The 13187-nt window shown below is 55.8% G+C and overlaps 1 protein-coding gene across 1 annotated transcript; it reads right to left on the bottom strand.

The window, feature by feature from the left end:
- Positions 1-4341: 4341 nt before the first annotated feature.
- Positions 4342-5015, bottom strand: PPY (pancreatic polypeptide). Its single transcript, XM_004432539.2, has 3 exons — positions 4825-5015; positions 4536-4607; positions 4342-4366 (listed from the first exon to the last, which is right to left on the bottom strand). Exons 1-3 carry the CDS (start codon positions 5013-5015, stop codon positions 4342-4344), a joined length of 288 nt encoding a protein of 95 aa, XP_004432596.1.
- Positions 5016-13187: the final 8172 nt, after the last annotated feature.

The following is a 13187-nucleotide window of genomic DNA, read 5'->3' on the forward strand; positions in this document are numbered from 1 at the left end:
GAAGAGAGGGTTGAGGGTCTCAAGGGCTCCGGGTGGGGGGGGGGTCATGTGTATGGATACCATAGTACATGAGTCACTGTGTGTGCCTATGTGTTGCTGGCACAAAATTCTTTGTGCACAGCTGGGTGTGGTGGAGGGGATCCCTGGGCTGGTGTTCCTGTGTGCAACTGTCAGTCATTCATTTAACGTGTATTATTGAGCATGTACCAAGTGTCAGGCACTGTTCTAGGTGCTTGTGATACATCAGTGAGCAGAACAGGCAAAGAGCCCAGCTGTAATGGTGCTTACATTGGGAGGGGAGGTGCTGCTGGGCAGGGACGAGGACAATAAAAAAATAAGCATAGAACACAGTGAGTTAGAAGATGCAATGGGGGGAATAGAGCAAGATGAAGGGATGGGTTGCGATTTTAAACAGGGATGTCAGAGTAGGACCCATTTAGAAGGCGAATTTTGAGCTGATGCCTGAAGGAGGTGAGGAAGCTGGCCATGCGTATATCTTGAGGAGGAATCTTCCAGGCGGAGAGAACAGCATGTCTGGCATTTTTGAGGAACAGCAAGAAGGCGGGCGAGGCTGGAGCGGGGTGAGCAAGGAGTTTCTGAAGAGGTCAGCGAGGTTAGGGAGCTGACCAGTGGCTCTAGGCCGTCCTCATGTGTCCACCTCAGGGCGTGCCGCCCTGTCCATCCCCATCCCCATCCCCACGGTCCCCGTTTCTCAGGTGCTTTCCGCGCATCACTGCGCACGTCCAGGTGCACCATTCCGCCTGGGCACCTGGACTCCCTTACGGCGCTCGTGCACCTGTGTACGTCCCAGAGGCAGACACGTCAACGGGTCAGAGCGCCCCGGCAAGCCAGCTCGCCCACCACGCCACAAGTCGAGGGTCAGGGAGTCACGTGACAGCCCGCGCCTCTGTCTGTCCCGCCCCCTCCAGGCGCCAGCTCTGCGGTGCGCGTGCGCACTGGCCCTGGTGTGCCTGGTGGTGGTGCTGCTGCTGTGGCCGGAGGGCGCCGTGGCGGAGGAGCTGCAGCCGGAGCAGCTCCCTGGGCCCAGGGCGGCCGAGTGGCTGAACTTCAGCCCTTTCAACAAGTACATGGAGAAGTTCTTCAGCCGCAGGTGGGCGGGGAGGGCGGGAGGAAGGAGGGGTGGGCGAGGAAATGGACCCCACCTGTCCCCCGCCCCCCCGCGCATCACGGCTCCGTAACCTCTGCAAAGATGTGTTCTCCAGCTTGAAGTCTAAGGACAAGAAATCTAAAGGACACAAGAAAACCGCGAACGCCCCAAAAACCCCACCAGGGAACGCCACGATCCCCCAACAGAACCCCACGAAACTCCCCCCGCAGCACACCAGGAAAGCCGGGCCTCCTCCCAGGGCCCCGGGTAGGGGGAGCCTGAGCACGGCTGGACCAGTCAGCGGCCTCAGAACTGGGGGGCAGGCTGGCGGGTAGCGAGAGGAAGTCCTGGGGGTAGGGGGGATACCAGGGCCCCCGGTCTTACTTCTGCGGGCCGGGTCTGGACCTCCAGATGCTCGACTCCAGTCTCCCCGCCCACCGACCCCCTTTGTATTCTGACAGGGGCCTTAACTCCTCCCCACTCCCCAGTGAGAATAAAGAGAAACAAAATCTCTGTTGTTGCCGTGACTTCTGTGGGCCCTGGGCAGGAAAGGACCTGTTCTACAAGGGGGAGAGGGGACGCTGGAACTCCTGCTGTGGGAGAAAAAGACCTCAGCTGCAGCGTCTTCCCTGCCTCCTCCCTGCAACCCATCCCCCTCCCCCACCTCACACACACGCCACTCCCAGGGTGGGGGCTCTAACGAGAGGGAGAGCAGAGGAGAGAGAAGCAGGTCCCAGCAACCTCAAAGCCAGACCGCCCCCGGCACCAAGTTTCAATGCAGAGCAGGGCAGCTTCAACGCCGGCCTGGGATGTCTGTGGCACAGTGACAAGCAGAAGTGCCTTTGCCTGCCCTTCAATGTGCAGAGTGCAAGGTCCTGCCTTTGCCTCCGGGACCCTCTTGTCCTCTCTGGCAGTGAGGAGAGCAGGGGGAGGGGCAGGAGCCTAGCCAGGGCCTGTCCCTGAGCAGCTCAGTGTGAGGGTGGCACTCTCATCTGGGGGCTGATGACCATCAGAGAGGCCTAGGCAGGGGCACCTCTCGTGATCCAACCCTCAGACACAGGTATGTCCTGAGCAGGGTCCTAATTCCTGCCCCTGGGAAGTATCTACACATCTCCCTACTCAGAGCCCATCTCCTTAACTGCCAGAGAAAATTCTGGGACTTCAGGCTCCATCATCCAAACTCAAGCTCTGTTCTGCTGAAACCAGCCCCTTCCCAGACACCCCCTTGGATTTAAGAATCCACCTGAGCCGTGCGTTTGCCTGGTAGCTGCATCCTCTCTAGCCCTTTGCCTTTTAGGGCCTGGTTCCACTTTCAGGTTATTGGCATACACCCTCGCAGCCAGGACTTGAGGGCAAACACATTGTGGTGTCGTTGCCATGGGGTCTGTGTGAGGTGCCGAGCCCAGAAAGTCGACCCCCTCATCCACCAAACCACAAGCTCCATCCCTTCAGGCGGAGCATGCGGGGGAGGCAGGAGAAGCCATTGCAGGAACCGGGAAGGTTCTGATCCTCTTATTCCCCCCTCGCCCCCAAATGACTGTGCTTTATACACAGGTGCTCTCAGCCCCAGGAAAAGCGAAGAGGGACAAGACCCCCCCTCCCAGTGACACACACACACCACCCCATCTCCACCTATCAGGGTGCCTGAGAAGGGCAAGGGCTGGTGAAGGCCCCTGGGGCCCCTGGGACTCCTCCTCAATGCAGGCCTCCCTGGGCAGGATCTGAGTCCTCGCCCTCCCAGGGCTGGAGTGTGGAATCCATAGATTGGACCCCTGGAGGTGGCTGGAACTCTCGGCTAACCCAGCCTCCTCCCCTACGGCTGCATTCCCCCTGCGGCCTCCCCTCCTGCAGCTGCTCGAATAGCAACTCCTCCCAGGAGTTCACTACCTCTCCGGACAAGTTCTCTCCAAATTTCTGGTTCTTCAGAGATGCTTCTATAGAGTCACGGAAAGCCTGCCTTCCCGAGCCCCCTCCTGGAGCCATATGGAGTTAACCATAGTCCTCTTCCGCAGATGAAACTTCACACGCTTGAAGAGCATGTTCTCTCTCTCTGCCAGTCTTCCCAGCATGCTTCACAGGCACAGCTGGTTGCCCGGGGGCTGTGTCACAAGTCTGCCCCTCAAAAGCTCCCATTTGCTGAGCATTCACGTGGGTCAAGGGCCATACTAAATGTCTCATATGCATTATTTTCTCATGCTCACTGAGACGTTATCATTCTTCCCATTTTCCAGATGAGGAATCAGGCTCAGCGAGGTTATATCCCTGCCCAAAAGCACATGGACAGAAAGTGGCAGATCCCAGATTCAACCCCAGGTTCATCTGACTATAAAGCCGATGCTGTATTCCTATGTTAGATTGCTGTCTGCTGCAGGACCTTGGACAAGCTGCTGTACCTCTGTAAGCGTCGGTTTTCTCCTCTGAAGAGTGATGATAACAGTATCTCCCTCACAGCGTTGTGGAGAGGGTGACATGCCCCTGGCACACAGTAGGCTCCTTTTCCCTCCCAACAATCTGCATATGACACTGTCTCCAGACCCCTCCCCATCACAGCCCCCCTCCTCCTGCCGTGCTTCTGTGCCCTGCCCTGTGCCCCGAATGAGCTGTGCTCCAGCTGAACTTGCACAGTGACACATCTCTGACCTGTCCAGAGGAGGGCAGCTGTGATGCCACTGATGCAGCTGGTGACTGTCTTAGCACAAGACATTCCTCTGGGCTGGGCTGTCGCCCCTGCCCCCATGCCAAGACACTTTAGTATAAGTTTAGTACTCCACCTACTGCCCAGGCTATAGGAAAGCATTGGTGGTGGGTACATTTGGGGACAGAGCTGTCGTCAGGCCGATGATCAGGAGGGTCTAGAGGTGCTGCAGTGGGAAGATTCACTGACTTGCTGAATGACCTTGCGGGAGTCCCTGCCTCCCTCTGGGCCACAACTTGCCCCTCTGTGACGTGGAGAGAATGAGCCGAATGGCTCTGATGACCGTACAGATGTTCTGGATCATTAATGCCACTCTCCTTTCCCTTGTTCTCTCCCCTCCCCTTGTCTCTCTGGTGCATTTGGCCCCTTCTACCCCCACAGGGGTCCGCAGACACACACACACACACAGAGGCTGTGACTTTGATTTGCTTTATTTAGCCTGTGTGGGAGCAAGGAACAAGCTTCGGTGGGAGATGAGGGTGCAAAGGGGAGAGCTGGGCCGGCACTGCCCTTGGATTAGAGGAGGCAGGAGGCGGCATTACAAATCCATCGGGCTGAGCTCCCTGTGAGGAGAGGGCAGAACATGGCAGTGTGAGTGGATGGTCCTCATGCCCTCAGGAGATCTCAGGCCAGCCCTGGGTCCCTGTTCTCCCCTCCCTCTGCCTCCACCTCCATCCCCACCCCCGTTTCAGCCCCAGGGAGCTGGCAGACAGGGCTGGGAATCAAACCCACCTGGGGCCAGGTGCGTCGGGGGAGCCCCACTCCAAGAACTCCAGCGTGTCTTCTTTGTCTCTTTTCCCATACCTGGGGGCGGGGGGTGCAGAGAGGCAACTGGGGCAAGTGCTGTGCCCAGGCGCCAGCTCACCTGCCTCCTGCCTACCCTTGGGCACCATCCCACCCGGGACCCAGGCCTGGTCAGTAGAGATGCTCTGCATTCCCAAGAGCATGGAAGGGGCTGGGGCTGGGGGCGTGGCCCAGGGTCCCAGCGGCTGGGATCTGTCTCCCTCTGTCTCGCACACACCTGGGCCTGGTCAGCATGTTGATGTATCTGCGGAGCTCAGCCGCATATTGGGCCATCTCCTCTGGCGTGGCATTGTCCCCCGGGTACACTGGCTCCAGCGGGGATCCCTGGGCACCCAGTGGTGGCTGCAGCAACAGAGCCACGCATGTGGACAGGAGCAGCAGAGAGAGACAGCGGCGTGTGGCAGCCATCTGAGGAGCAAGAAGTGGGGAGATGAGGCAGAACAGAGTCCACCCGCCCAGCCCTTTAGCCCATCACCCATTTCTCCAAGCCTGGGGACTAAGGGACAAAGGAAAGGGCTGCTGGGACCTGACCACCCCACCTCCTAGCCACTGCCCTGGAGAGCACGGACAGCCCCCTCTCACGAGCAGCACGGCTGCCGGAGCTCAGCCAGGGCTTCGGCAAAGTAGAAAAGCATAGCAGAGAAGGTGGGGACATGAGGCAGGAGACACAGGACTCATGACATTCAGGGCCTGATGGCTCTCAGGAGGCAGATGCGGGGTGGGAGTTGGAGGGAAGGGGCTGGTGGGAAGTAGGGGCACTCCAGCTCACCTACAGGGTGGGGACACAGAATGAACTTGTGAACCAAAGGACAGAAATCCATGGCCTTGTAGGTCAGCGCCCCCACCCGCCCCCAGGAGTAGACATGCAGATGTAGGTCCTAGAGAAGACACTATCGCCATGTTACCCTGGACAGACGGGCACAGTCACACACTCGGATCTCACTCACTAGGTCGCAGTCACTCACACATTTGTGTTCACAGCCACCACCGCTTCCCCGCACACATTTGCAGTCCTCTAGCCAGCAGACTACTCTTCCAGGGTGACAGATTTGTCCAGATGTAGAGCCAGACCCAAGCAGGACCTCAGGCCTCCCAAGTCCCCCAGTCCTGCAAAGCATCAACTCCTTCCCCCGATCCCAGGCCCTAGCCTTCCCTGGGCAGGCTGAGCCCACTTACCCTGAGTCCTCAGCGAAAGGGAGCTGGGACAAGCAGGTGCCCGCCTCAGGCTGGATGGGTGCCCTGCCCTCAGCTGTGCCCCTTTATAGTCCTCAGCCCCCCAGAGTCCCCGCCTCCTGTCAGCCTCTCTCACTCCCCAGCCTTCACCCCCTCCTCCCACTGTCTCCCTGGTACCCGCGACGCCAGCGCTGGGGCCAGGGACAGGAGGGGGACAAGGCAGTGTCGTGGTGCCAGACCAGTGGCATAACAGGTGAAAGTGGACAGATAAAAGTCCCCTGTGGGCCCCCATCTGCCTTTGGGCACCAGAGCAGGCTTGGTCCAAGAAGGACAGGGTTCTGGGAGCACAGGATGACTGAAAGGTTCCGGTCGCAACCTTGAAACAGCTCCTCCTGCCTCCCAAGGATTAACCCAAATCATCAAATAGATTCCTCAGGGCAGAGGCTTGAGGCTATGGCTCTGAGACTCCAGGGATGAAGGATGGAGACTCAGGACTTCCTTTCCAACTTGTGATTCTAACAAGGTGGGAATGGGGGAGGTGCCTCAGGCACTATGCGTTGTGGAAGGAGTGGGGCCCCAGGCAGGGAGAAACCGGCTCCTGGGCTGGTGCACAGGAGGCAGAATGAGAACTGACGTACCTGCTTTCAGGCGAAATGGTGTGTGCCAATTTCTAGTCGCCGTTTCCCAGACCCTCCATTCTAGGAGAGGGATAAAAGCCAGCATCATTTGTAGAGCTTTGAATTTTCTAAAGTGCTCCCAGCTCAGTCACCTCACTGAGTCCCTGCAACAACCCATTTTACAGATTCAGAACCTAAGGCTCAGAGACATTAAGTAACTAGCCTCAGGCCACATAACTAGTCAGTGGGAGATCCACGGTTTGAAACAAAGTCTAACCCCAAAATCTGGACTCTTTTTTTCTAAGTGGGGCTGTCAAAGTATTGCTATAATTTCCCACTTTTTGGCTCAGAAATGTGAGGCTCACAGAGGGGAAGACACTTGCCCAAGATGACACAGCTGTCTGGGACTCAAGTTCTGGCTTAGATTCCAGCCCCACCGTCCCAGCCCCACTGCCTCTGGGAGCCTCCGAGTCTCCTTGCTCAGGTCCCTTCCCCAATCCCCGGCCCCCTCCCCAGTTCAGGCTGAGGAGCAGTAACTGGCTGTGTCCGGATGACACACTGAAGCCTGAGTAGGGAGCAAAGGATCTCTCACCCCTGAGGATCTGCTGTCCCAGATCAGGACACCAAAAGTGTGTTCTGGAAGAGGAGTCAGGGGGAGAGGCCTGGAGGTGATGTGGCAGGGATCTGAGCTTCGATTTTCCTCAAGATGTTGAGGATAAGGAAGTTCGGTGAACATCAGTGTTCTTTCTTGCTCCTCTCAATTCTGATTTCTGGTAACAAGAACAATAATGCTTCACCTGACAACAACTTACATTCCACAAAGCAAATATGGAGGTTCTTCTGTTTCCCAAGCCTTGGCCCTTCTCTGGGCCTCCAGTTCCCACTTTGCAAAACATGGGTGGTGAGTTAGTGGCTGGTCCCCGGTGGACCTCTGGTGAGGCCGGCAGAGACTGCAGTCTGCCACCAGGGGGCGCCTGGCTCCATCCCTAGTTTGAAGGGTCTGGGCTCCCCCAGGACTGTAGCCTGGTGGGGACCTATTCTGACAACTACTCACATCAAGACCCAGTTCCTGCCGACAGATGGTAGATCTGGCAATTAACTCAAGTGCTGAGGCCATTTATAGTTCGGTCTTGTCACAGAGGTAAACAGCTTTGTCAACCTAAGAAATGACAGGTACTCCACAATGTCAGCTGCACCCATGGCTTTCATTTTTCTCCTTTGCAAACAACAGATTCTTCTTCTGGGTCCTCTCAGGGATGGTGTGACAATCGAGGGGGAAGAGGCAGGGGATGTGCTTTCTAACTGTATGGCCATGTCCAGAACTGAGCAATGGTTGGGTCTCACTCATCTGCATGTGTTCCGAGGGCTGCCGTGGAGCCCTGCTGGGGAAGCCAGCAAGTACTTACCTGCAGATGGACTCAATGAAGTGATAGTGGTCCCTCTCTGCTGCCCAACCGCACGCGCTCTGGGGCAAGGAGAATGGCCACCAGGCAGTGTCGGGGATAGAGTGAGGGTGATGAGACTAGGGAAGGAACACCCCAGAAACACCGGGGATGAAACACCTTCACAGAGTGAGGGTGAGTGTACAGTAGCAAGGGGCCTGGGGGTCCACACACAGGGGACTGCAGGGACAGGAATTTGACCAGCATTGTGTCCTCCATCACCTGCCTCTCACAAGAGTGTCTCCAAAGCAGCCTGGCCCAACTCTTAGGCCTACGTCATTCCTACACTAGGTGGCAGCAGCAGAGGTGGGGAAAGCTGGGGTATGGCTGCCCTGGGATGCCAGGAACCCATGGAGTCCCCCATCCCCTGGAGAAACCCTTGGGCTGAGGATAGCCGTCACACACACACACACACACACACACACACACACACACGATGCCTGCAAAAACAAATCCTATCATTGTCAGCCCAAATATTTCCTAAAGAGGAAGGCTTCTTTCTTGCTAAGAGAGAGACTAAACCAATCTACAAAACAAAGTGGGGGGTGGGGGCGGGGACCATAGGGGCTGGGTGTGGAAGGAGGGGAATTTTTCCCAGAAGGGAGAAGTTCAGAGCAGTTTTGAGATGGGTAGGAAGCAGTAGGAGAGTAAAGGAAGAGAAGTGGATTTTAGTAAGCATTGCTGTAGACCTTAGGATGGATCTGTGTGATGTACCCTGAGGACTGGAGTGAAAAGTGGAATTTGTTTCCATTGCTTTGGTGTGGAGCTGTTGTTCCTTAAACGCAGTGCTCCTTGGAATGTGAGCCCTGTGGGACTTTGGGTTTATAAGGGTTACACATGTGCCAGGCTGTGCCAGGCTGATCAGGACTGTAGACTCAGCTCCACCACTCACTACTCTGCCATTCACCAGCTGTGTGACCTTTGGCAACTTACATGATCTCTCTGAGCCTTAAAGCAGCAGAGGGTTATTATTATTTAAGGTGTCAGTATCCTGTTTAACCAGGGAAGAAATAAATGCAGGGAAATGAAATGTCTAGGCCAAAGTCACAGAGTCCATTAACGGCGGAGACAGGACTCAAATCCAAATCTTTTGTCTCTGAGGCCACTGCGCCCACCCTGGGGCCCTGCCCTTGAGGGATGGTGTGGGATAGCCCTGTGTGACGGCTCATATTCAGGCTACAGATATACTCAGGGCATGGCAGGAAGGTTCCTGGAGGACATGAGGCTTGAGGTGGCCTTGAAGAGTGGTGGGGGAATGCTATCTCACATATGTAGGGAGGTGGCAGTGGGACTGAGCAATTTAGGGGCACACATTGAGGAACTGGGGGAGATGCCACCAGAGGAGAAAGAGAAGTGTTATGGAGAGCCTTGCAGCAGAAGAGTTTAGACATAATGGTCAGTGGAATCAGAACTGGCGTGGGGTGGCTTTCTTATCTCTGTCCCCAACTATATGGCCTCCTGCAAGTCTCTCCTCCTCTCTGAGCCTCAAGATTCTCATCTGCTCAGTGAAGAGATAGGACCAAACGATTTCTGGCCGATGTTCAAAGGAGATCGTGTTTGCAGCAGATAATGCTGGTTGCCCCAGTATCCCCTCTCTCCTTCTTCCCTCGAGAGAGTGCTTGAGACGGGCACATGGCCACTCAGCTAAACTCATCTTTAGGTTGTTCTTGTAGTGAGGTGGGACCACGTGACTGAGTTTTAACCAATGAGATGAGAATTTAAATGACATTAAATTCTGGTGCCATTCTGGTTTCAGGAGTGGATGCACCCTCCCGTGGCAAATTGTACCAAAGATGACCACAAAAATCCCTCCTATCCCACACGCAGTTCTGCAGTGAGGTCTGTGTGCCCTCATCCTGAATGTGGGTGCACCTGTGACTGCTCTGACCAGTAGCGTGTGGTGGGAGATGCCATGTGACTTCCAAGGCCAGGTCATAAAAGGCCATTGTTGTGGGTCGAATTGGGTCCCCACAAAATCCATACGTTGAAGTCCTAACCCCCAGTACCTCAGAATGGGACCTTATTTGGAAATAGAGTCATTGCAGATGTAATTAATTAAGATGAGGTCATTGTCTGTTGTCTTTATTAAAAGGGGAAATTTGGACACAGGAACAGACATGCACAGAGGGAAGACGATGTGAAGAGACACAGAAAGGGGCACTCATCTACAGGCCAAGGAGAGAGGCCTGGAACATACCCTTCCCTCACAGCCCTCAGAAGGAACCACCAAGATTTAAGACTTCTAGCCTCCGGAACTGTTGTTTAAACCACTCAGTTTGTGGTACTTTGTTACGGCAGCCCTAGAAAACCAACACAGCAGTGCAGCTTCCTCCTGGTTCTCTTGGCGCACTCTCTCTGGGGGGAGCCGGCTACCGTGTAGGTCCAGCTGCCCCAAGAACGTCATGCTGGAGAGGCCACGTGAGGGTGCTAGGTCGGCAGCCCCAGCTAAGCTCCCAGCCAATAGCCAGCAGCCCCTGCCAGACACGTGAGCCAGGGGAGCCCTCAGATGACTGCAGCCCCAGCCAACCTCTCACTGTCACTGCACAAGAGACTCCAGGTGACAACTGCCTCATCAAGCCCTTCCCAATCCTGACGCATGATGGTTGTTTTAAGCTGCTAAGTTTTAGGGTAACTTGTTACACCACAGAGTAACCAGCACACCTACACTTTCCCCTTCTCTCCCTTCCCTCTTGCCGGAACACAGAAGTGGTGTTGGTGGGCCATCCTCAATCCTGTAGATGAGGGCATGGAGAAGCCACAAAACAGGACCCTGGGCCCTTGGATGCCCTCATGGAGTGGAGCTGCCGACTCCCCAGATGCCACTGGCATTTTATGTAGGAGAGAAATAAACTCCTATCTTGTTTAAGCCACTGTTAATTCTGTCTCTATTTGAAAAGCCAAATCCATATCTTAGCAATATACTGTGTGTAGAACAAATAGCTCAGTGTCCAGCATGTAAGTGCTTTTTTTTTTTTTTTTATTGTGAGGAAGATCAGCTCTGAGCTAACATCCATGCCAATCTTTCTCTTTTTACTGAGGAAGACTGGCCCTGAGCTAACATCCGTGCCCATCTTCCTCCACTTTATATGGGACGCTGCCTCAGCATGGCCTGACAAGCGGTGCATCGGTGCACGCCCGGGATCCGAACCCAGGCCGCCAGCAGCGGAGCGGGCACACTTAACCACTACGCCACGGGGCCGGCCCCCACAAGTGCTTTTTTAAAAAGGTAGCCATTGCTATTGTCATCATTAATATTACACCTAAGGCACCCTCCACCTCCAACATTGGGTGAGACAGATCATCGGTGGATTAACCACCTGCTCAACACTCCTCCACGTGAACATGAGGGGAACCCACGTCACTGATGGTCAACCAGACATGTCGAGCCGGGCAGAAATTGTCTGTGGTCATGCATAATTCATACCATCCATTAGCCTCAAACTGACTGCGGCTCTCCCGGTCAGACCAACAGACAGGGGACCACGGGCACTGACACAGGTACACATCCTCTCACTCCTCTGACCACAGAATGAACCAACGCTTGTGGCAGCCATTGCATGCTCCCATCCCCCCTCTCCTGGTGCAGGGGAAGTGGGATTGGAGGAGGGAGACAGGAAATGGGATGGGAAGTGGATCTCAGATAATGGTAATACAGTGAGGAGAGGGAGCCAGAGAAACTAACCCTACCCTGAAAAATCAGGAAAGGCTTCTGGGAGGAGGTGACCACTACCCTGAAGATGTTTTCCAGACTGAAGAGAGGGAAAGGCCTCTGCAGGCAGAGGGAGTGACCTTGGCAAAAGCTTAGAGCATCAGAGTCCACATAGCTCGTGACCTGTACCAGGCCTGGGACCTGCCTCCACCTCGCCCTTCCGCCCTACCTCAAGGGAGGCTGGAGGGCAGCTCAGGGGAGGATGATAGGCATCAGAGCCCCATGGTCCCCTAGGGCATGTTGTGTCTGAGCAGGGGCCTCTCTTGCAGCTATGTCAAAGCCAGCTCTAGGTTCTTCTCCCAGAGACACCTAACTGCAAATAGTCCTGGAAGGGCACTGCCCTCCGAAGTGACACCGCCCAGCCTTCCTGCCTTTCTTACCACCTCTGGGTCTGGGGTTTGGCTTCATCCTGATTCTCCCTCTCATTCCCCAGCTCCCTGCCTCAGGCTTGGCCAGGTCCTGCCGAACTAGAGGCCTAGGAGAGAGCCCACAGATAGAGGAGGCCATGTCTGAGGGGGGAGACATAGGCCCTTCTTTCACGGACCCCCCAGACCTAGAAGGGAGACAGAACACAGAGACACGGACAGAACAGAGCAGTGGCCATGAGAGCTGGGCAGCCACACGGGGCAGGAAGAGTGCAGATCAGGGACAATCAAGGCAGACTTCCTAGAGGAAAGGGGCTGGGAAGGAAGAGTGTCAGGGAAGATCAGCCTGCAAACAGGTTCTAGAATTCCTCACAGTCATAGGTGCAGAGTGGTGAGGGATTCGGGTTAGACTCCAGTCTGAACATCCAAAGTGCCTCCAGTCTTCAGTGTCTTGTCCAGGGGAATGGGGGGGGGGGGGAGGCGTGCACAGGAGGGTATCCCCTGGCCTTGTCACCAGGAAGGCACAGTTAGCGGCTTATCCACTGAGTGTGAATTCAGCAAGGTGGAGGACAGCAGATAATGAGGGAAAGGGCAGAAATTGTCTGTGGCCGTGCATGATTCATACTGGGGGTCTCTTCATTCCCATCTCCCCACACTCCTGTTGTTCCTCCTGCCCAGGGAATGGGAGATGTTAGAAATGACCCTTCCCCCAGCACACACACCCACCTCACCCCCCAAACGACTCTTTCTCCACAGCCCCATCTTGGAGCCCATCTCCACCCCCAGCCACTACAACCCTGGGGGCTAGTAATACCTCTCCTGGGGTAACCGCCCTGGGGTGTTGGTGCCTAGCCCGGGCCCGGAATGGCCTTCATCTTTGGGGGAATGCAGCTCTGTCCCCATCTACTCTCCCAGGCTGCCTAGCATGCTCCTCTCTGCCCTCCTCATCCTCGCCCTCTCCATCCTCGGATGACTCTTCTTCCTGCTCCTCCCTGCCCCTTTTCAAGAACTTTCATCCTGCCCCCTCCTCCACCGACTGGAGTTTCACCGAGGTCCCTTGTCTGGGCGCTGTGCACTGGCCGGGCTGGGCGGTAGTGTCTTCTCTTAGCTCAGAGCAGAGGGAGCCCCCCACTCCGCCCCAGTCCTGACCTGGGGCGCCTTTGGTCTGAGGTGCCGAGTCTCCTCCCGGCTCCAGCGCCTCCACCCTCCACTCCCACCTGGATGCCACCTCCACGAAGGAGAAGGGAAAGGAAGCACAAATGCACACATTCCGT

Source organism: Ceratotherium simum, chromosome 16 (assembly GCF_057802395.1).
Source record: "Ceratotherium simum simum isolate JZ-2026a chromosome 16, ASM5780239v1, whole genome shotgun sequence".
Taxonomy (NCBI): Eukaryota; Metazoa; Chordata; class Mammalia; order Perissodactyla; family Rhinocerotidae; genus Ceratotherium; species Ceratotherium simum.

What these genes read in the sequence shown, in the direction of transcription:
- PPY (XM_004432539.2), bottom strand. Translation starts at nt 5,015, where the DNA reads ATGGCTGCCACACGCCGCTGTCTCTCTCTGCTGCTCCTGTCCACATGC. An exon ending in AACATGCTGACCAGGCCCAG is followed by an intron (nt 4,608 to 4,824) that starts GTGTGTGCGAGA and finishes CCCCGCCCCCAG; the next exon opens with GTATGGGAAAAGAGACAAAG. An exon ending in CCCGACGCACCTGGCCCCAG is followed by an intron (nt 4,367 to 4,535) that starts GTGGGTTTGATT and finishes CTCTCCTCACAG; the next exon opens with GGAGCTCAGCCCGATGGATT.